This window comes from Cavia porcellus, unplaced genomic scaffold (genome assembly GCF_034190915.1).
Source record: "Cavia porcellus strain 051 isolate PalLab524CR breed Dunkin Hartley unplaced genomic scaffold, mCavPor4.1 scaffold_32, whole genome shotgun sequence".
In the NCBI taxonomy this organism is placed as follows: Eukaryota; Metazoa; Chordata; class Mammalia; order Rodentia; family Caviidae; genus Cavia; species Cavia porcellus.
The window spans coordinates 18,668,255-18,688,474 of record NW_026947515.1 but is presented as its reverse complement, the minus strand read 5'-3'; the positions used below and the strand labels follow the sequence as shown (position 1 = coordinate 18,688,474).

Below are 20,220 nucleotides of genomic sequence, written 5' to 3'. Positions count from 1 at the left end.
CCTGCAAGCACTACACATCATCACAGAGTATATGCAGCCCCAGCCTAACAGGGAAATGAATCACCAAACATGGAACTGGATAGAGAATAGAGCAAATGACAACTCTGTGGAATAAACCACCATATTGTGTATTCTCCTGTCTGCTGCCCTAACTAGTCCTCATTCTGGAGGTCAGCTGGATTTCCTAGAACCTGCATCCCCAAAGGAGGAAGGATTTCTCCTAGATTGTGGCTTGGAGCAAGAAAAACTTAAGTTGCTGGACTGGGTTACTGCTTCTGAGTGTACAGAGGCCCAGCCCTGTGACCTCCATGGAGCTCTGTCCTGCCCCACTCAAGGGGCTGCTGAAGACAGGACTACCCAAGTCTGAGGCCCAAATCCTGCCTCGATATGGGGAGTAGCCCTGCGGGACACTGATGTCACCTGCGGGACACTGATGTCACCTCTGCTGGAGGCAGGAAGTTGGGCCTGGCCAGTGTAGCAAAAGGCTCACTGAGGCCATGGTAAGCCCATCTGGGCCAGAACCTAATTGTTTTTTTTTTGTGTGTGTGTGTCTTTTTCCTTTTTATCGGTACCGGGGATTGAACTCACGACTGCCTGCTTGCAAGGCAGGCGCTTATGCCCCTGAGCTAAATCCCCAGCCCGGAGAACCTAATTGTTTCTTAAACAATGATGTCACAAGTGGTGGGCCAGGTCACAATGTACATGGTTGCCCAGGCACTGGCAGTAAGTGGCTAGCAAAGACATTTCAGCAATAGTCTTGCTGGAAGCAACTGGCCTAGGTCTTGTTGACCAAGCCTTATCGTATGATGTTTATATTGCGCTTTGGGGCACCAGGGTTCATGTTTTGGCCACAGTTGTGGCTAGTGATGCTGGTAGCCCCACCTCAGTTCCCAGCCCAGATGGACCCTGAGCTCTTTGAGCCTAGCTCTTTGTTTTTTCCTCACAAGCCCCTTCCCTCGTCTCAACCACTCTACACCTTTACTACTCCAGCAGAGCCGGGGGAATTGGACTACCCAGGAACCTCTGCACCCAAGAAGATTTTACTTACACCTGAGGAGTCGACTGGAGAGTCACTGCCGGATCCAGATAAGTTTGCTGTTCCGCATCAGGGTCTGCATGACAAGCTGGTTGGGCCACAGAGGCTCCCAGAGGTGGATTCAATGGTAGATGGGCATGAGAATGAATACCTAGCTCTGCCGTCTCAAGTCAGAAGAAAGGAGGAGATTTCTGCTTCAGAGCAGGCTGCAGACCACCAGTCATGTGTGCTGTGTTCATCTCCAGTGAGTGACAGTACAACAACATCACAATTCGTTTCACTCCTGAAACCGAAGAATATAGCTCAGCACTGGCAACTTGCTAAGGAGGATTTTGGAACTGCTCATCAATTAGAATATCCTCAGCTTCAGAAACAAACAGTGGATCTGAGTATGCATAAAGCTGATCATGACAGCCTACACCTGGGAGATCTGCAGAAGCCAACTGAGCCTCCACAGCCCTGTGAGCACAAGGAAACATCCCACTACCAGCTGGAGACCCAGACTAAAAATCTGGAGGCTCCCCAAATCCAATCCTCTCTACCTGAGGGAGAAGGCCCTTATCAAGACTCACAGCCCGTTGAAGAGATTGTACCTTTCTTTATCCATCGGGAGGCTCTAGGCCAACGAAAGTTTTTTACCAAGGCAGGTTTAGGTAAGCTGTCAGAGAATGAAGAGGTCAGTGTTCCATCCCTAAGGAGCAGTGCAACTCATCTCCCACCTTTGCCAAATTTCATCCTGAGACCTGGGGAGATACCCAAGGAACAATCTCCAGTACTGCCGTCAGCCTCTACTAAGACACAAGGGCCAACAGTGAACGAGATGCCAGTTCTATTGCCTGGTCAATACCCAACTCAGCGTCCAACATTACCAATTGTCACCATCCCACCACTGGACATGTGGCTTAGCACAAGTGATGAACTCACTACAGAGCCTGCACATTCTGAGGCCCTGCAGGAGATTACATCTTCTTCTTTGAAACGTCCGGTGGTGGCACTTGCACTTCAAGAGGAGGTGCAGGCTCAGCAACCAAATCTGACACCTGTCATCTTTGAGGCACTGAAATTGAAGCACCACACAACTCCTCTGCATACTGCAGAGGTTCAACTCTGCCCACATTTGCAGACGTCATCTCAGCATCCACAGCCATCTACTGAGGCTAATAGTCAACATAAAACACCACATCAAATGAAAACTCCAACACCACTGGGTGAGTTTTCAACATCACCCAGTATTATGGTACAACCCATGGATATGGGCCCTCTCAAAAATGCTAAAGCCACTACAGAGGATGAACATTCTGTAGTTCTGCAGGATATTACAGCTTCTCCTGTGAAGCATTCTGATGTGACACTCACACATTCAAAGCAGGTGCAGGCTCAGCGACCAATCCTGCATCATTTCAGCATTCAACCTGTGAACCTAGTCTATCCTGAAACTTGTTTGCCTACTTTAGGGACTCCATTCAACCAAAACTGGAAGGAGAGCCCCTCTCAGCCTCCACAGCCATGTATGAAGGCTGTAGACCAACACACAGGAACACCTGAAATGACAAACCCAACATCACTGGCTCAGGATACAGCTCAGAGTCTATCATTGCCCAGTGACATGGTACCAATGATGCATATGGATGCCCTGATGAGTGCAAAAGCCACTACAAAGGCTGAAGATTCTATGGAACGGCAGGAGGTTACAGCTTTTCCTCTGAAGCATCCTGGGGTGATTCTCACACTTTCAGGGCAGGTAGGAGCTGAGCAACCAAACCTGACTCCTGTCATGATTCATGCTTTGAATGTAGAACATATCAGAACTTCTCCACCTACTTCAGAGGTTCAATTTTCCCCAACTTTGTCAGAGACCCCATCTCAGCCTCTAGAGTCATTTGTGGAGGCTTTAGGTCAAAGCAGAGTGTCATCAGATACAACAAATCCATCACCACCAGACCAGGGTGCAGCTCAGTCTCCAACATTGACCACTGTCGTGGATCAACCACTGGATATGGGTCATAGTATACATCCTGAACTTACTATAGAGGCTGAACATTCCATGGCACTGCAGGATGTTGGAGCTCCTCCTCAGAAGAACCCTAAGGTGACTCTTGCACATTCAGGCCAGTTGGAGGATCAGCATCCAAACTTGACTCCTGTGACAGTTACACTTTTGGATGGGGAACGCTTCATGACTCCACCACCTGCTACAGGAACTAAACTTCCTTCAGTGATGCAGGAGAGCCGCTCTCACCTTGCAGAACCATCTATCAAGGTTGTAGTTCAACACTTGATAAAACCTGAAATGAGAGATCGAACTCCACCAGGTCAGCACACAACTCGGAGTCCAACATCACCCAATGGTGTGGTACAAACAATGTATACGACTGCTACCATTAGTGCAAAAGCCATTACAGAAGCTGGATATTCTGCGACCCTGCAGGAAGTTATAGTTTCTCCTCTGACACATCTTAAGGGAACACATTCAGAGCAGGTGCAGTCTCAACAACCAACCCAGCTTCCTGTTATCACTCTACTTGTGAACCTGGAGCATCCCAAAACTCCTCTACCTACTGCTACCATGAGTGCAAAAGCCATTACGGAAGCTGGATATTCTGTGACCCTGCAGGAAGTTATAGTTCCTCCTCTGACACATCTTGAGGGAACACATTCGGAGCAGGTGCAGTCTCAGCAACCAACCCAGCTTCCTGTTATCACTCTACTTGTGAACCTGGAGCATCCCAAAACTCCTCTACCTACTGCTACCATGAGTGCAAAAGCCATTACGGAAGCTGGATATTCTGTGACCCTGCAGGAAGTTATAGGTCCTCCTCTGACACATCTTGAGGTGACACATTCGGAGCAGGTGCAGTCTCAGCAACCAACCCAGCTTCCTGTCATCACTCTATTTGTGAACCTGGAGCATCCCAAAACTCCTCTACCTACTGCTACCATGAGTGCAAAAGCCATTACGGAAGCTGGATATTCTGTGACCCTGCAGGAAGTTATAGTTCCTCCTCTGACACATCTTGAGGTGACACATTCGGAGCAGGTGCAGTCTCAACAACCAACCCAGCTTCTTGTCACCACTCCAGTTGTGCACCTGGACAATTCCAAAACTTCTCTACCTACTTCAGGAACTCAACTCACCCAAAATTTTCAGAAGATGCTTTCTCAATCTCCAGAGCCATGTAAAAAGGCTGTAAATAAACCCTCAAGGTATAAATCAATCACACCTAAAATGACAACGTCAACACCACCAGGTCAGGATCCAGCTCATACTCCAACATCATGTAATGGAACCAACCAACCACTGGAAGTAGCGCTCACCACAAGTGCAGCACTCACTACAAAGGCTGAACCTTCTCTGGCCCAGCATAAGGATTCTACTACTGCTCTGGCGAAGCCTGTGTTGACAGCTTCACATCCAAACTTGACCCCCGTCACAGTTCAATCACTGAATGTGGAACACAACACAAATCGTTACTCTGTACAAATAGTGCGGGACACCACCACCAATATCAACATATGTGAGCTCTGCACCTGTGAAAACCAGACCCTGTCATGTACGGGTCTCAGCTCACAGCAAAGGCTGCGCCAAGTACCTGTCCTAGAGCTCAACTCCTTCACAGTCCTGTAAGGATCAGTTTTCATTTGTTGTCTGCAATGTGCCTGAGGTGACAGCCCTTTCTTCAAGGCCTTCCTAGGCTGTCCTCACGTCCCCTGTTCAAATTGATTTTCTGCTTTTATCTTCTTAATTCCCAATTTTCCTTACTCTACTCTCTTTTGTACTACTTGTGCCCTCTTTCTCCTGTTTTTTTTCATTATATATTTTGAGACAGGATCTTCCTGAATTACCCAAGCTTGGCTAAAAATTGTAACCCTGCCTTCAAGGCTTTAAATAAGGGTAAGTAAAGTGTGAGAGTGGGGTGAACACTGGAACACTGCGTGACCAAGTGGCCAGTAAACAGCTGGGGGTAGAGTGAACAGAGAAGTGCAAACTCCAGTGAGCTCCCGTCTCCATGCTGTGTGGAGCTGAGAGTGGTGGAGGTGTCATAGGTGGCAGCCCCAAGCAGGGAGGAGAGCCAGCTTGAGGGGCACAAGTTCTGTTTGAGGTCGTGGTGAGCGCAGAGCAATGAGAATGCATCTGGTCACATGGAAATGTTCACTAGGCACATGAGCAGACTGATTGCTTTCCCGCCATCCTCAGGAAAAGTATATGCAAACTGAACAGGAAAGTTGTTGCTGACGGATAAAGAATGAGTTTCCGCAAAATTGGAACTGAACCCTGGTTCGAGGCAGGTTGGCCTCAAGCTCATTGGTATCTTCATGCCTCAGCTTCCTGAGTGCTGTGATCACAGGCATGCTCCCCTACTCCTGACCTAATAACTTCTTGTCAATGCATGATAGACCTCCTTTAAAAACGAGTCAGAGATGTGTATGGAATAGTGTGAGATCCCTACCCTTATATGCTTGACCACCTGTCTCCCTCACCCTGTCACACAGGAGATAAGCCCTGGTGCCAGTTTTGTGTGGGTTCCTCCTCCTCCTCTGCAATTTTGCCCTTAGTTCCTCTACGCTGCTCTTGCCCTTATCCTTCCACTGCCTGCAGAGCTTCCACAAAGGGTACCGAGCCAAAGCTTTGGCACCAGCTGGCAGAGGCTTGCTTTATTCTTACTCACTAATAATGATGCATTTTGGCGCATTTTTCTGTTGAATGATTTTTTATTTACTTATTGATTTGTAGGAATCATCTTGTACCCAAGTGATTTTGGGAAAAACACTTAAAGTGACTGACATCATTAATCCAGGAGACTGGACAGATAGGAAGCTGAGCTGCTGAGCAGAAGTCTCATCATTTGTGCTGGCTGCTCCATAGTCTGACTGTCTTGTGCAAACTGGGGAGCTGTTAGTTCTGGAAATGAAAAGCTGTTATTGTCTCTGTGTTTGAATATCCTGGAGACTTTCAGGATTCTTTTACTTTTTCTGCTCATTCCTTTCCCAGTTATTCAAAGAAATAAACTGTTTCTTCACAGAAATTTTCAAGGAAACTCTATTTATACCATTCAAGAAAGGGCATGGACAACATACCGTTGGGCTGAGAAACTGTGAGTATATTCTGTTCATATATGAATACAAAATCTTCAAACAAAAACTAAGATTCTCCTTAGTTCACAATATTGAGGTCAACACTTCTGAGGAAAGGTATTTCCCAATCTTATGTCAGATTAAGCTCACTTGATTGAAATTGAAACTATATGGATAAAGATAAACCTTCACATGGATTGGGAGTGTAGCTCAGTGGTTAAACAGTTCCTTAGCATGTGTGAGTCCATGGGTTCAAACCTGAGCTCCAGAAGTAAAGGGGGGGGAGGGCAAAGACAAGGACAATTAAATTTCATAGACCTTCTTGGTGAGCAATTTCTTTATTCTTTCTGTCTTCTTCTTTTTTTTTTTTTATCTTTTCGTTTTGTGTATTTTGGTACCGGGGATCAAACTCATAACCTTACAATCACCAGGCAGGTGCTCATGCCGCTGTGCTAAATTCCCAGCCTTCATAGATCCTCATGGAAAGAAACAATTGAAATTTTTTTATACAAGGAGAATGTGATTACATTCTTAATGAAGCAAAATGAAATGAAAGGTAAATAAAGAACTTCCGTATGCTCTAATGATCCATCAGTGAGGTAATCACTAGTTTTGGTCTGATGTGTATCTTTCCTGATGTTTCCCATGCATTTGCCTACACACATACTGACATACAGTGAAATAGGGTTGTCAGGTGGCTGTCTTTTTTTTTTTTTTTACCTTAACAGTACTACCCTGCAACATGAGTCTCTCACTTTTGATACACCAGAGTTCTCTCCTACCCCACAGATAGTGGGTTACCCACTCACTTACACTCCTACAATATTCCATAGTGTGTATTTTTGTTTGTTTTGAAATGAGTCTCACCATATAGTGCAAGCTGGCCTTGATCTCATGGCAGTTCTGCTTCCTCAACTTCTTGAGGGCTGGGATAACAGGCATGCACCACCCCAGCTCTCACGATATATTCATTTTGTCTTAATTTAGGGTTGTTTGTTTTTTGAGACAGGATCTTGCTATGTAATACAAGATAATCTTGAATTCACCTATGTCGCCCATCTTCCTGCCTCAGTCTCCCAAGTGCTGGGATTAGAGGTGCACCACCATGCCTGGGTGTCATGGTGTATTAAATAATATCCCTATTGATGGATGTTTAGAGTATATCCAGAATTTTTTTATTTTTTAAAATTAGTGCACTGCAGTATATGATGATTACAATCCTCATGGGCAATTGGCACATGTACATGATACCATACATCTCAATTCTTTTTCTCATCCCCAGTTCTCCATGTCCCTTACCTCCATCTCTTAATCATCTACTTTCTGAGATCTATCCCCCTTTTTCCTATTATCTTTAACTTTGCTCTTTATTTAGACTTTGGGTTTCTCAAATAAGAGAACCTTTGAGATAGTTAAATGTGTGTTTGATTTCTTTAAAAGGCTGGAGTTTCTTTCTCTTTATGGCAGAGTACTGCACTGTGTATAAATACATTGTTTTTATCCATTATCTGTCAATACACATAGCGGCCCCTTCCAAGGTTTAGCTATTATGAATTGTGCTGCTACAAACATGACTATGAATTCATCAATGTAACATGATGCCTTTAATTCTTCTGGGAAAATACCTAGATGGGGAATAACTGGGTCAAGTGGAATTTCTAGTTGTTTTTAGAGGCAACTACACACTGATACCCATAGTGATTGTACTAGTTTAGAAGTGTTTTTTTCCCTATAACCTCACTACCATTTTTTCTTGTTTGTCTTCCTGCTGGTAACCACTCTTTGTGGGATAAGGTGAAATTTTATTACTTTATAACACTCTAATGGCCATAGTTATTGAGCATTTTTTCAAGTATTTATCAGCTGTTCATACTTCTGAGACGTGTCTATTCATTTTAGTTGCCCATTTTTTGGTCAGGTCTCTTATTTGGGAGGTGTCTCTCCAGGTTTCTTTTTGTTGTCTCTTCTTTTGGCACCTGGAATTGAACTCAGGACCTTGCACCTGCCAGGCAGATGCTTATGCCATTGAGCTACATCCCCAGTCCTCTCCAGCTTTCTTGTTACCTGTACCACACAATGAACATGTTGTTGATGATTCTTTGTGACCATGGGCAAATATTTCTCTAGAACAAGTGCCTACAAAGGGGATTGTTGGCATGAGATTGTTTTAGATACGAGACTTTAATTGCTCTAGGTACACTCCACGTAGCAGGACCTGACAGTGCTCATTTCCTCATGCTTTTTCATCACTGTATATCCTTCAGGTTTCTGAGGAAGTGTGATTCAAATAACCTTTTCATCTTCCAGAAATCTCAGTGAAAATTACATCACCGAACTACATAAGGATTCCTTTGAAGGCCTGCTAAACCTCCAGTATTTGTAAGTTAGTTAATCATATTTATTTGAGTTTAGAGTTATCTGTAAAATGAGGAGGCAGTTCTAATTATATATTCTCCAGAATCTCTTCCAGAAATAAAATGCTGTAAGTGTGCAAGTTTGTATAGGTCTCAGTCTATGTCTATCATCAAATACGCTATGCACATTTTCACTTTTTAAATCATAACATACAAATGGGAAAAACCCAACTTACACAGGAAAAGTGGTAATAAGATCTGAGCACTTAATTGTGTTATAATATGAACCTTGGTTTATTAGTGCTTATGTGCCATTGGCTTATATTTGTATTTACCATATAGGCCATCGATCCAATTGATCCACAGTCTTTTTTATTATCTCATAAATTCATTATGTTTTTGTCATGTTTTCATTTTTAAGGGTTTATAAAAAAGGAGGGTGGGGATACAGCGAGTAGTACAGCACCTGCCTGGCAAGTGTGAGGTTGTAAATTTGAGAGTTCAATTCCCAGTACAAAAAAGAAACAAACCTCTCACCACTATATACAATAGAGACTGTATCTGACCTGCAAAGTCTGTAAGTACTTGCTATATGGTATTTACAATAAAGGTTTGAAAAATTTGAATCAGAACAAAATAATTAAAGTTAACTTTATAGTGCTGCCTAGAGGACCAGAACGTACTGAATAGACCGCCTGTGCTAACTGGAGCGCCATTAACCCAGGGTGCTTAAGACGATTGAATCTGAATGAAAGTAACACCTAAAGTATTAAACAAGTCTTTAAAGTATTAAATGATTAACTAGGCAGGTAAAATGTAATATTATCCAGATGGTTAAGCTACTAGAAGACTTGACTGCCTGCATTTCAGTGCTGGAATTGTTATACCCATCTTAAAAACAAGTGTTTAAAATGGTGATTAAATGGTATAGTGTGGTGGTATACTCCTGAAATCCCAGCATTTGGGAGGCTGACACAGGAGGATCATAGCAAGTTCAAGACCAGCCTGGGTTACAAAGTGAGCCCAAGGCCAGCTTGAACTGCATAGCATGACCCTGTCTCAAAAAAAAGACAAAAAAATGCTATCGCTGGAAATGTTTAAATAACATCTCTGCAGCCTTGTTGTCAAGGAGGAAATACTTGCATAGTGCTTTTATCTGTTTATAGAAAGTAAGATACTGTGTTCTTTGGTGTGAAAGCTTGATATATTTTTTTTGTTTTGTTTTGTGTTTGGTTTGGTTTGGTTTCTGGTCCAGTAGGTCCAGAAGTGTAAATATCATTAAAGGTAATTAAACTAATTTGTGGTATTTTGGCAAATAGCGCCTTTTTTCAAATGTAGAAGGCTTGAAGAAAGTAGGCATAAAGTACTTTTATTACATGGAGCCAAAAAGTCTCCGGAATTATGAAACTTTGGAGGCCCTATTGGTGGCAAACCTGTGGCACACTTGTATTCATAGACTAAAAATCAAAGGAAAGAAAACAATTGTTCCATGGGACAAGAGACCACAAAAAAGCAAGAGTAACTTGCCCATGAATGGCAGAATGGGTAAGAAAAATATGGTATATTCATACAATGGAAAGCTGCCTAGCTATAAAGTAGGATAATCTTGAGGCTCTTGTAGGGAAATGGTTACAACTGAGATCATGTTCATGGGTGAAATGGTTTGGACCCATACAGGTGAAAACCAAGCTATCTCCTAGCACAAAAAACCGAAGGAGTTAGTGGGATCCGAATGGCACATTAGATATTATGACACTGACGGTGGAGAAAATGCCTAAAAAAGGAAAGTAGTAATAACTGTTAATTTTTGATGATCCTGGTTTGAATTCTTGTATAATTTTCAAAATTTTCTTAGATTTGATTTTTGTTCTGCCTTGTTACATCTTACTGTGCCTGATATGGGCAGCTATTTTGAAGGTCACAGGACGTATTGCAGTAACTATTGCTGGTTTCCTATTATCTTGTTTTGAAGTTCTATAATGCTTTTATTCTTTTGTTTTGATTGGATGATGATTTTGAAAAAAATAATACATTATGGAAGCCACTGTTGATTTCCTATCACCTTGAAGTCTTTCATTCTTTTATTTTGATTGGTTTTGTTCTGTTTTCTTTTGTTTGATTTTATTGCATGTAATGATAAGCACAAGCTATTTTGAACAAAATGGAGACATTATGGTAGACATTAGTAATTTCCCAGTGTCTTGTTTAGAAGTCCTTTATGCCTTGAACTGTTCTGTTCTTATTTGCTTTCTTCTGTTTTGTTTTGTTTTATTCTCTTTAAAATAAACAAGAAAGAAATTGAGAGCTAGACTTCATGGTGCAACACGTGTAATCCTAGCACTCAAAAGAGTGAGGAATGAGGATTGCTGCAAGTTTGAGGCTTGCCTGGACGACAAAGTGAGTTCAGGGCCAGCCTGAATGGCACAGCAAAGCTCTGTCACAAAATGAGGGGAAGAAGTAAAAGCAATTAAGTAGTACACTTGCAGTCTTAGCACTTAGGAGGAGGAGACAAGAGCATGGTGAGTCTGAGACCAGCCAGAGCTACACAGTAAGTTCAAGGCCAGCCAGGACTACCTAATTTAGAACTGAAAAACAACAAAAAACAATCTAACAATTGTATATTTTATTTACAAATATCTTGAAGGTGAGAGTCCTAAAGGAATTAGAGACAGGGCATAGGGTATAAAATGTTCACATACAAGCCCAAGATTTTGACAAAGAAAGTTTGCAATATTTCCAATTCTAAAGTCTAATATTCATACCACTTAGATACTTATTAGTTATTTAATGCAATGTTTTCCTTTTCCTTATTCCAGAGATTTATCATGCAATAAAATACAGTTTATTGAAAGAAATACATTTGAAGCACTACTTTTTTTACAGTTCTTGTAAGTTGAAAATATAACTTCATTATATTTACAGTCTTGTAAGTCTCTTTGCTACTCATTTGGAAATCCTTTAAACCTCTACCAAAGTATATTATAAAGATTATTGCACAGGTCAGAGAGAGGCACTACAGAGCAATGATTCTCAGTTGGTTTGATTTTGCATGGAGGCGACAACTGCTATTGGAATCAAGGGGGCAGAGATCAGGGATGCTGCTAAGCATGCTACTGTGTTCAGTCAGACATTCAAAGAATCAGCCAGCTCCAAACGTCACTAGTGCGGAACCTGTAAAGTGTTGTTCAAGAGCAAAAAAGATTGCTCAGCACAAGAATTTATTAAGCTTTCACTCTTTTATATCTAGTGCATTTCACATGTAAATAGGAAAGTGTAAGTTATAAGCCAGCATCTTCCAGTGAGATTTCTTTAGTGTATGGAAACAGTATTGCAAGTGATGTTTCATCATATATAAATTGGAATAACTGCCAAATAAGAAATGTTCAGAAAGAACCTCTTTATTCTTTCAATTATGTCTTTTCTTTTTCTAGAAATCTTCGTTGCAATTTAATCACAGAAGTGAGCTTTGGAACATTTCAAGCATGGCATGGAATGCAGTTTTTACACCAAGTGTAAGTGAAATAAATGATAAAAGCATGTAAAAACAAAAACTATGAAAACCAAATCTATTTACCAGCTTCATGCACTTATTCATTAGCTGGATCCTGTTAAGAACTCTAAAAAGTAAGTCATAAGATCGACTAATTACTTTTAGATGAGACCACGAGTATCCAGGGTGGTATAGCCAAAGACTCCATTCATTATTTTCAAATGAAGAAACTAAGGTGCAAAGAGGCCAAAGGATTTGATACAACATTTTTGATGACAGGGTCTTGCTACGCAGTCCACGCTGGCCTCAAACTTAAATTTGTCCTGCCATAATCTCCTGAGTGCTGGGATTAGAGGCATGTGGGTTTTTCTTACCAGAAAGCAATTGCTTCCTGGAGATGAGCAAGCTGACTTCTTTAACTTCTAGGTAATCTGCTCTGCATTTTCAGGTACTGGTCTTTGGCATGAGCAATACAAGTTGTCACACAAGTAACACTCAAATTAGCATCGTTTGGAGCTCAGGGCTGTTGTGAATGCTGTGAGTGTTCCTTGAAATTCCACTTGCTTCCTTCTCACATTCAGAGTTCTAACTATTCAAATATATACACTAGAGAACTTCAAAGAATGAAGTTTAATATAAGGTTCTACAAGAAGTAAGAGGTACCAAAGCTTTTTCAGTGCCGGTGTCTACTAAATGGGAAAGTAGAAAAAATTCCTGAAAGCCTGCCACCAGGTACTTCTCTCCCTAACCACCCACAATGTTATTTTTCAAAAAGTATTGACTTCTGAAGTTATGAATTATCTGTGTGCGATAAGAACCTTCAAAATGTCCAACAGGTAGGTGTTTGTGATAAGAGGTAGTGTGAAAAATAACTATAAAAATACATTTCTCTAGTCTAATTCCTTATGTTTTCTCTCCTGCTCCCTTTGATAAGAAGTGCAGGCTTTATTTCTTTCAGTTAACATTTAACAGCCTGAAGGTGATTTTAGACTCAAGATGAAAATTCCCATATCCACCTGAGTTGGGAAAGACTTCCCACCTGTCTTGTGGTCCAAAGTACAGGTTCACACAGTTTATTTTTAAATCCCTGGAGGGAGGTTTAGGATGCATCTGGAGCTGGTTAACTTCACCTGCATCCTCAACCTGAGTGAACTCCTCACTCCCCTTGTCAACCTGGCGATGCACAGCTTGGGAGATACTGAAGGTTTGCTTTTGAAGGAAAGTGGGGGAGAGGTGGTGCATTAGAAAAGACTCATAAGGAAGCAGACAGCGAATTGTGACATCCGATGTTAAGATTTTTCTTAACAGAAAGGCAGTTGCTTCCTGGAGATGAGAAAGTGAGAGCTAAGTGGTGCTAGACATTAATGTTCACACTCCCTGTGGATAGAGCCCTGCCTCTCAAACTACTTAACAGTTACTTCAGTAGATTTGCACACTAAGTCAACTGTAGCATGTACCTGTAGTGCCAGCTAATCAGAAAGGCTGAGGCAGGAGGATCATTTAAGCTCAGAAGTTGGGGGCCAGCTGCCGCAGTATATCAAGGCCCTGTTTCTCCTGACAAAGTAAAAAGATCAACATAATGGTCACAATCCACCAAGTGTGTGTTTGAGACTGGGTACCTGGGCTTTGGGTTCAAGTTTCCCAGGAGACAAAGCTAGCTGACCATCACCACAGTGAGACAGAAGCCTATTGCATCTCTTTTCTTTTTGCTTTTTTTCATTTTTATCGGTACCAGGGATCAAACTATGCCTGCCTGCTTGCAAGGCAGGTGCTTATGCCACTGAGCTAAATCCCCAGCCCCCGAATCTCTTTTCAAAGGGAAGTTGCCAAGCTAGGATGCCAATACTTTTATGACCAAAATGTTCAGTCTGGAGCTCATTATCAGTTGAAGTATTTTTCCGTGCTATACAAATGCCTCAGCTAAGATGGATTTATCATGAGTTGAGTGGAAGTGAAGCCCTGGGGCTCCTCACTTGCACAGGACACTTCCAATGTCCTGGGCGGGGTCCTGGAAATTTCTGTATGCATACATTTTGCATACTTTTTCATTAAAAGGCACTTTGCAAATTTCATAAGATTCAGGCCCCGCTAAGTCTGGTTTCATCCCTGGGTTCCAGGGAATTATACTCCAGGTAGTTAAATCTCTTTGATAGAGCCTTTGCATTACTGACAAAATTGAAACAGTAATTAGCAATGTGTTGGTGTCAGTCGGACTTGAATCTGAAATCCACCTCAAAGATATGCCAAGAACTCAGTAGTAAGGTGCCACTCTTTGAGTGGTAGGAAGACTCACATCTGCAAGATGACAAAGCCACTGTGCTGTGTCACAGTGCTCCTCTCACCCTGTAGTGTACTGTACTTTCCTGCTTTCAGTTGGCCCACACTCACTCTGCAGAGCATTTATCTTCCTTTATTAACTGTGAAACCTTGCTACCTCAGAAAAATCAGGATTGAAATATATTATGAAAAACTGGCAGTGTTGACATTCCTAAATGTTAAGTGTACTCTCCCCACCCCCAACTTTCAAGCATTTCTCCTGCATTCCACAACACAAGTCCACACTGATGGCTGGTTTTTGAAAATTCTTTCAGTCACTTCATCGGTTCTAACATTACAATATCCTCCATTTAGTTTTTTATTATTTTTGAAACAGGATCTTGGTATGTATTCCAGCCTGGACTTGAGCTCACTTTGGAGCCCAAGCTGGCCTTGAAATTGAGGCAATCCACCTGCCTCCATCTCTAAAATGAAGGTCTATGCTTTTACATACTGAGAAGACTTTATACAGTAGAAAGACCCTGACATATGTAGAGTATATTCACATGCTGGCTTGTCTAGGGTCAGTCAACAACTGATCTAAGAGAGAACAGGGGAAAATCTAAGTCTGTCCCAGCTGAAGTATTGATGTTCGCTCATCTCGGTGCATACACTGCCAGTCTGTACCGGGCCCTTGGCAGTTCTTTCTAGCTTCACAGGCAGACACGTGACAGATCAAAATATTGTATGACCGGTGTTGCAAAGGAGACTCCAAGGGCTCCGCTCTCATGCAAGAACAAAGGGGTCTTTATTGGTCCGTGCGCATGGGGTCCTCCGTACAAGCGGGAACAGAGGGCCCTGAGTGTAGGTGAGGCAGGTGCTTTTAAGGGAAAAAATCGCAAAGCAAGCATTTTTTTTCCGAAGCCAATCACAGCAGTTAGAGCGGGATAGTCAGCAGTTTACTTATTTGTGGTTGGTCAGCTCATAAGGGGTGACCAGCGGGTCAGAGTTAATTAACTGTCTTGTTCTACACAACTTATCTTTAGGACACCTGGTTTCTCTACGGCTCGAGTTTGACATGTTTTTACAACCCTGATTAGCGTAATGGCAGGCTCTATCTCTGAGTTCCCTGGCACAGCACAGCCCAAGAATATCACAGCTGCAGATATTTTCTTTTTGATCCTCCCTAGTTGCTGAGTTTGGACTAAGCCATGAGGCCCAGAGCTACTTCTAGCTGAGAAACAGCATCTTGTTTTTAACCTTTAAATTTCTGGTCCTTCAATATCAACTCAGGTTTGTCCTTTGAGCTGACACACTTTGGCTCTTTAATTTGTAAAGCTTAAAAGATTTGGGTGTTAACATCCAGCAATTACTTCACCTTCCTTCTCCAACAAGGCAATGTCTCTACTCTTGGAAGTTTAGTAGTTCTTCCTCTTCCTGTCACATTTCTTTAATGCTACATTTATCAGGTGTCTGTTAAGTTCCAGGCACTACATTAAGTAGATATGCTAATGAGATAACACACTGAACACTCTTGAACTGGTACTTAGCATGTGGCAAACACTCAAATATGTTACTTTAGTGTCATTTTCCCAACAACTCTTGCAGTGCTACTATTATTCCCCTAATTCAAAGATGAGGAAGCTGGACTCAGAAGCCATGGCTAACTCAGTCAGGTGCACACCATTCATGAGTGGTAGAACTACTCAGCTTTGCACACAATTTTCTATGCAGCTTTTGTTCCCTTGTACTAGGAACTGACATAACAATTTGGCTTTTTGTACTTCGACTGTACTTTGGAGTTGGTTTCTATCTTCAGTGAGCCTTTAGAACACAGAGCTCCAACTGATTTCTACTAATTTGACACTTGTAGAGTTCTTGGCCTGGCCATGACAGTTGTGAGCATCTGAAGGTTTACTGTTGACTGGCCAGGGTAGACAAAATCTATAGTCATTTTTATTGCCCTTTGTGGTACTGGGGATTAAACCGAGTGCTTTTGCACTGAGCCACATCCTCAGTCTTTTTATTTAGAAACAAGGTTTCCTGAAATTGCTAAATTATCTGGGCTAGGTCAGACTTTTGACCTCGGGCCTCAGCCCCCTATAGTGCTGGGACCACAGGCCTGCCCCACTGGGCCTTGCCTTCACAGTCATTCTTAGTGGCTGGGGGAAAGGAAGCAGGGAGGTAGGTAGGGTTGGAGAAGCTGCTTTCACAGAGCCCAGCAGTGAGTGGCCTCTTTAAAGATATATTTTGAGCACTGAGCTCATTAGTCACGTGACATTCATATCTTTCACTTCATGACATCATCTCATTGAATACTGACTAATGTTACAAATGAAGCAAATTGGTCAACTTCGGGAGAACATGGCAGATAGATAACATCAGCTACGGAGGCTCTCTGAGATAGCCAGCTTACATTCCGGAACAGTGTGGTGTGGGGAGTCCTAAGCAGGGGGAGATGTACCCTGCTGACCCTGGAATGAACTAAGCTGAGAGAAACCAACTGGAAATTTAATCCCAGTGCTATGACTGGAACAGCTAAAGTGTCAGTGCCGAAGCTGGAACCTGTGCCTCTGGACACCGCGGCTTGAATTTCCTGCTGCTGCTGCTGCATCTGAATCAGCACAGCAGAGATAGAGACACGAAAGCTCTGAGAGTGGAAATAGGCAAACCGAATTGAGAGCAGAGTTGGTGGGGAGCCCTGCATCGACCTATGGTGAGTGAGAGGAATGGGGACCCTTCCATAGACTATCATACTCAACAGAGGACATTCTGGGACAGGGCAGAGTAGCCATAACAGGACGCTGCAGTGATTTCAGTTACGTATTCCTCTCTCAAGCAGGACTGGTGGGGAATGATTGACCTGGGTGATGCTGCAGACTAAGACCCAGTAGGCTAGCCCAAACCAGGTCCCTGCACCTGGCAGTGCACCCTAATGCAGTGAAGCCTTCAGCATGTTGACTGGCCTGGAGGGGCAGGGCCAGCATAGGCTGCCCAGATCTGTGTCTCCCTAGTACACTGCAGTGGGTGGGAACAGCTACCCGGCGCGATTCAAACAAACTGTAACTGACAAAGAAAGAAAATGAGCCTCCTATATACGCTTGTATGGAAGGAACAAAAAGTATGGGAAGAGGAAGCAACAAGAAAGGGTCCTCGGTCCCCAATCCTGAGAACACTGATCCAGGAAAGGTAAATGCAAAGGAGAATGAGGACAGAAAACATGCAATATCAGGCATAGCACCAATAGACATAAAGTGGTATATCCAGGAACTCATAGACGAGTGCAAAAGTGAAGTATTTAACCCAAGTAAAGCAAGATATAAGTAGAATACTTAAAGAAATGTTAAGCACTTCCCACGAAAAAACAAATGGTGGAATGGAAGAACAGAAAAAAAGGGGAGAATTGTTTGATGGAGAAAATAGAGAAAACATAGAATACATGAAGCAGGTTCAAAGAGATTACCAGGAAACTAAAAACTCTATTGAAAGTTGGCATAACAGTTTGAAAGAAACTAAGGATAGATAATTTGAACTGGAGGACAGATTTGTAATGTGGGAGCATGAAAGGAAAAATTTCTTAAAAATAACAAGGAAACAAGCAGTAACAATTCAAAGACTAGAAGATGATAACAGGCTCTATAACAAGAATTAAGAATGTAAAGGAAGAAGCACGAATACAAACAAATGAACTGCAAAATAATATTCACAGAATAATAAAATTCTGTAAAATTATTCACAGAATAATAAAGGAGAACTTCCTTCATGGGGGAAAAGGTAAAGATACTCAGATCTATGAGGCATACAGGATCCCAGCCACCTACAACGCAAACAGAACTACATTCAGGCATATAATAATAAAAGTTCCAGAAATCCAATATAAGAACAGAATATTAAAAGCTGTCAGAGATGGGGCATAAGTGCCTACCTTGCAAGTGTGTGGTTGTGAGTTCGATCGCGGGTACCAATAAAAAATTAAAAAAAGAGAAAGACAAAAAGAAATCTGTCAGAGACATGAAACATCACTTACAAGGGAACACCCATCAGAATTACAGCAGGTTCTCGGCACAAACCATCAAATCACGAAGAGCATAGGGCAAAATAATTCAAGCTTTGAAAGACAATAACCTCCAGCCAAGATTGATATATCCTGCACAACTCTCCCTAGAAATCAATGGAGAAAAAAGGTGCTTCCAGGATAAAGAGGAACTAGGAGAATTTGCAACCACCAATTCAGCTCTACAGAGAATACTGCAGGACATCCTAAAAGAGAAAAATAGCAAGATTCCAGAAACAGTGGCAGAGAGGCCACAATGAATGGAGCAGAAAGCGAAATGAAGAAGACAAACTGACAACTAATGACAGAAAAAGAGTTCAACAGAAATGAGGCAGAGAAGGTTGGATGGTATGAACAGCTATTTTGGAGAAAACAAGACATCATAATAGCTAGTGCTGATTTAATATCATCTTGTTTTGCAGTTCCATCAAGCTTTTGTTCTTCTGTCTCCATCGGTCTTAACATGTATCTTACTGAATTTTAGTATATGTGATAATATAAACAAAAACTTTTATAGACAAGGAGATAATACAGAAACCATTGTTCATTTTCTGTTAGTTGGTTCTAAATACCCTGTAATACTGTCATTCTCTTGAATGGTTTTACATTGTCTTGATATGTTTGATGCTATAGTATACGAAGTTATACTCAAAGATTTCAGGGAAAGAGACGCTATGGTAACTACTTTTATGTCGGGATATCTTGTGGTGAAACACTATTTTGCTTAAATGGTTATGCTCTGATCTGTGCTGTTTTGTTGTTATGTCCTCTTTTATCTCAATCTCCTTTTTTATTATATTTTTATCTTTTTAATTAAGGGAAAAATAAATTAAAAATAGCGGGATATATTATAGTAACCCACTTTTATTTCCTATTAACTTGATTTGAAACCCAGTATTGCTCTCACCATCTTGTTTTGACTGATTTTACTCTATTTGTTTTGCTTGATAGTACCAAGTTTGAGAGCATAGGCAACAACTGTGAAGACAATAAGATTCACTATGATGCCCATTCTGGTTTGACTATTATCTTCTTTTAAAGTCCTCTAATGTGTCCAATGTTTTGGTTTTATTGGTTTTGTTCTTTACTGTTTTGTTCAATTTTATTATAACTAATGATATAGGCACTTCTTTTAAGATAGCAAGAGGCATTATGAGAACCATTGTTGATCACCTTGTATTCTGTTTTTACATTATGAACTATGTCCATCCTTTTGATTTCACTGACTGTTTTGTTATGTCACATTTGGTTTTATTCTCTTCAAAAAAAAATAATAAGAACTGTGGGAGTAATAAAACCCAAAAGTTGTAATTGTCATTGTAAAAAAGAGAGGAAAAGGAAGTGCTCTAAAGGATATAACTGCATGTATATTTAAGTGTATAAGATAGATAACTATATTACTAAGTTTTTGTTGGGTCACTCAACAGTACTGTTTACAGTCTCACTGTTTGAATGTCCACTTTTTAGGCTTTCATTTTGTAACCTGAACAACTATTTCTAAGATGACAATATGTAATCTATTAACTAGTGATCTCCTGTTTGTTTTTGAAATTCTGTATAACTTGTACCCTTTTTCTGTTTTTTTTTCTTTTTCTCCTTAAGTAAAATTTTTTTAAAAAATTAAAAAACAAAACAAAAGGGGCTGGGGATTTAGCTCAGCAGCATAAGCGCCTTCCTTGCAAGTGTGTGGTCGTGAGTTCGATCCCTGGTACCCATAAAAATGAAAAAGACAAAAAAAATGCACAAAACAAAACAAATGAAGCAAGTTAAACCATATCTGGAAGAATGCACTAAATGGGGAAGCTCACCATGTAAGAACGAGCCGCGTGGCTCCCAGTCCCACCACTGACTCCCTCTGACCTTGTCAAGGATGAGTCTGAAAGTCACTCCTCTTTCTGCCATCTGCCAACAGGATTGCGCTCTCAGCACATGGTCCTCCATATATTACAACACAGCT

At 41.6% G+C, this 20,220-nt stretch overlaps 1 protein-coding gene and 1 long non-coding RNA gene across 11 annotated transcripts in view; one reads left to right on the top strand and one right to left on the bottom strand.

Moving 5' to 3' along the window:
• Window positions 1–20,220, bottom strand: part of LOC111755642 (uncharacterized) — a 148,523-nt gene that overhangs the window by 41,212 nt on the left and 87,091 nt on the right. For 5 of the 8 annotated variants that reach the window (XR_010045202.1, XR_010045207.1, XR_010045201.1 and 2 more), the window contains 2 exons: window positions 3,062–20,220; window positions 1–1,319 (listed from right to left, as the gene is read on the bottom strand). The exon at window positions 1–1,319 is cut by the window's left edge. This is a non-coding gene — a long non-coding RNA (uncharacterized LOC111755642). The remainder of the gene's footprint in view (window positions 1,320–3,061) is intronic. The other 3 variants (XR_010045205.1, XR_010045203.1, XR_010045206.1) reach the window with 2 other exon arrangements.
• LOC101788663 (leucine-rich repeat-containing protein 37A) overlaps window positions 1–20,220 on the top strand; it is a 71,904-nt gene that overhangs the window by 31,696 nt on the left and 19,988 nt on the right. The window contains exons 3-7 of one of the 3 annotated variants that reach the window (XM_023563374.2): window positions 991–4,657; window positions 6,058–6,129; window positions 8,417–8,488; window positions 11,280–11,351; window positions 11,895–11,975. In XM_023563374.2, coding sequence (XP_023419142.1) covers window positions 991–4,657; window positions 6,058–6,129; window positions 8,417–8,488; window positions 11,280–11,351; window positions 11,895–11,975 — 3,964 coding nt within the window. Of the gene's footprint in view, window positions 1–803; window positions 4,658–6,057; window positions 6,130–8,416; window positions 8,489–11,279; window positions 11,352–11,894; window positions 11,976–20,220 lie in introns of those variants that run through there. The other 2 variants (XM_023563372.2, XM_023563373.2) reach the window with 2 other exon arrangements.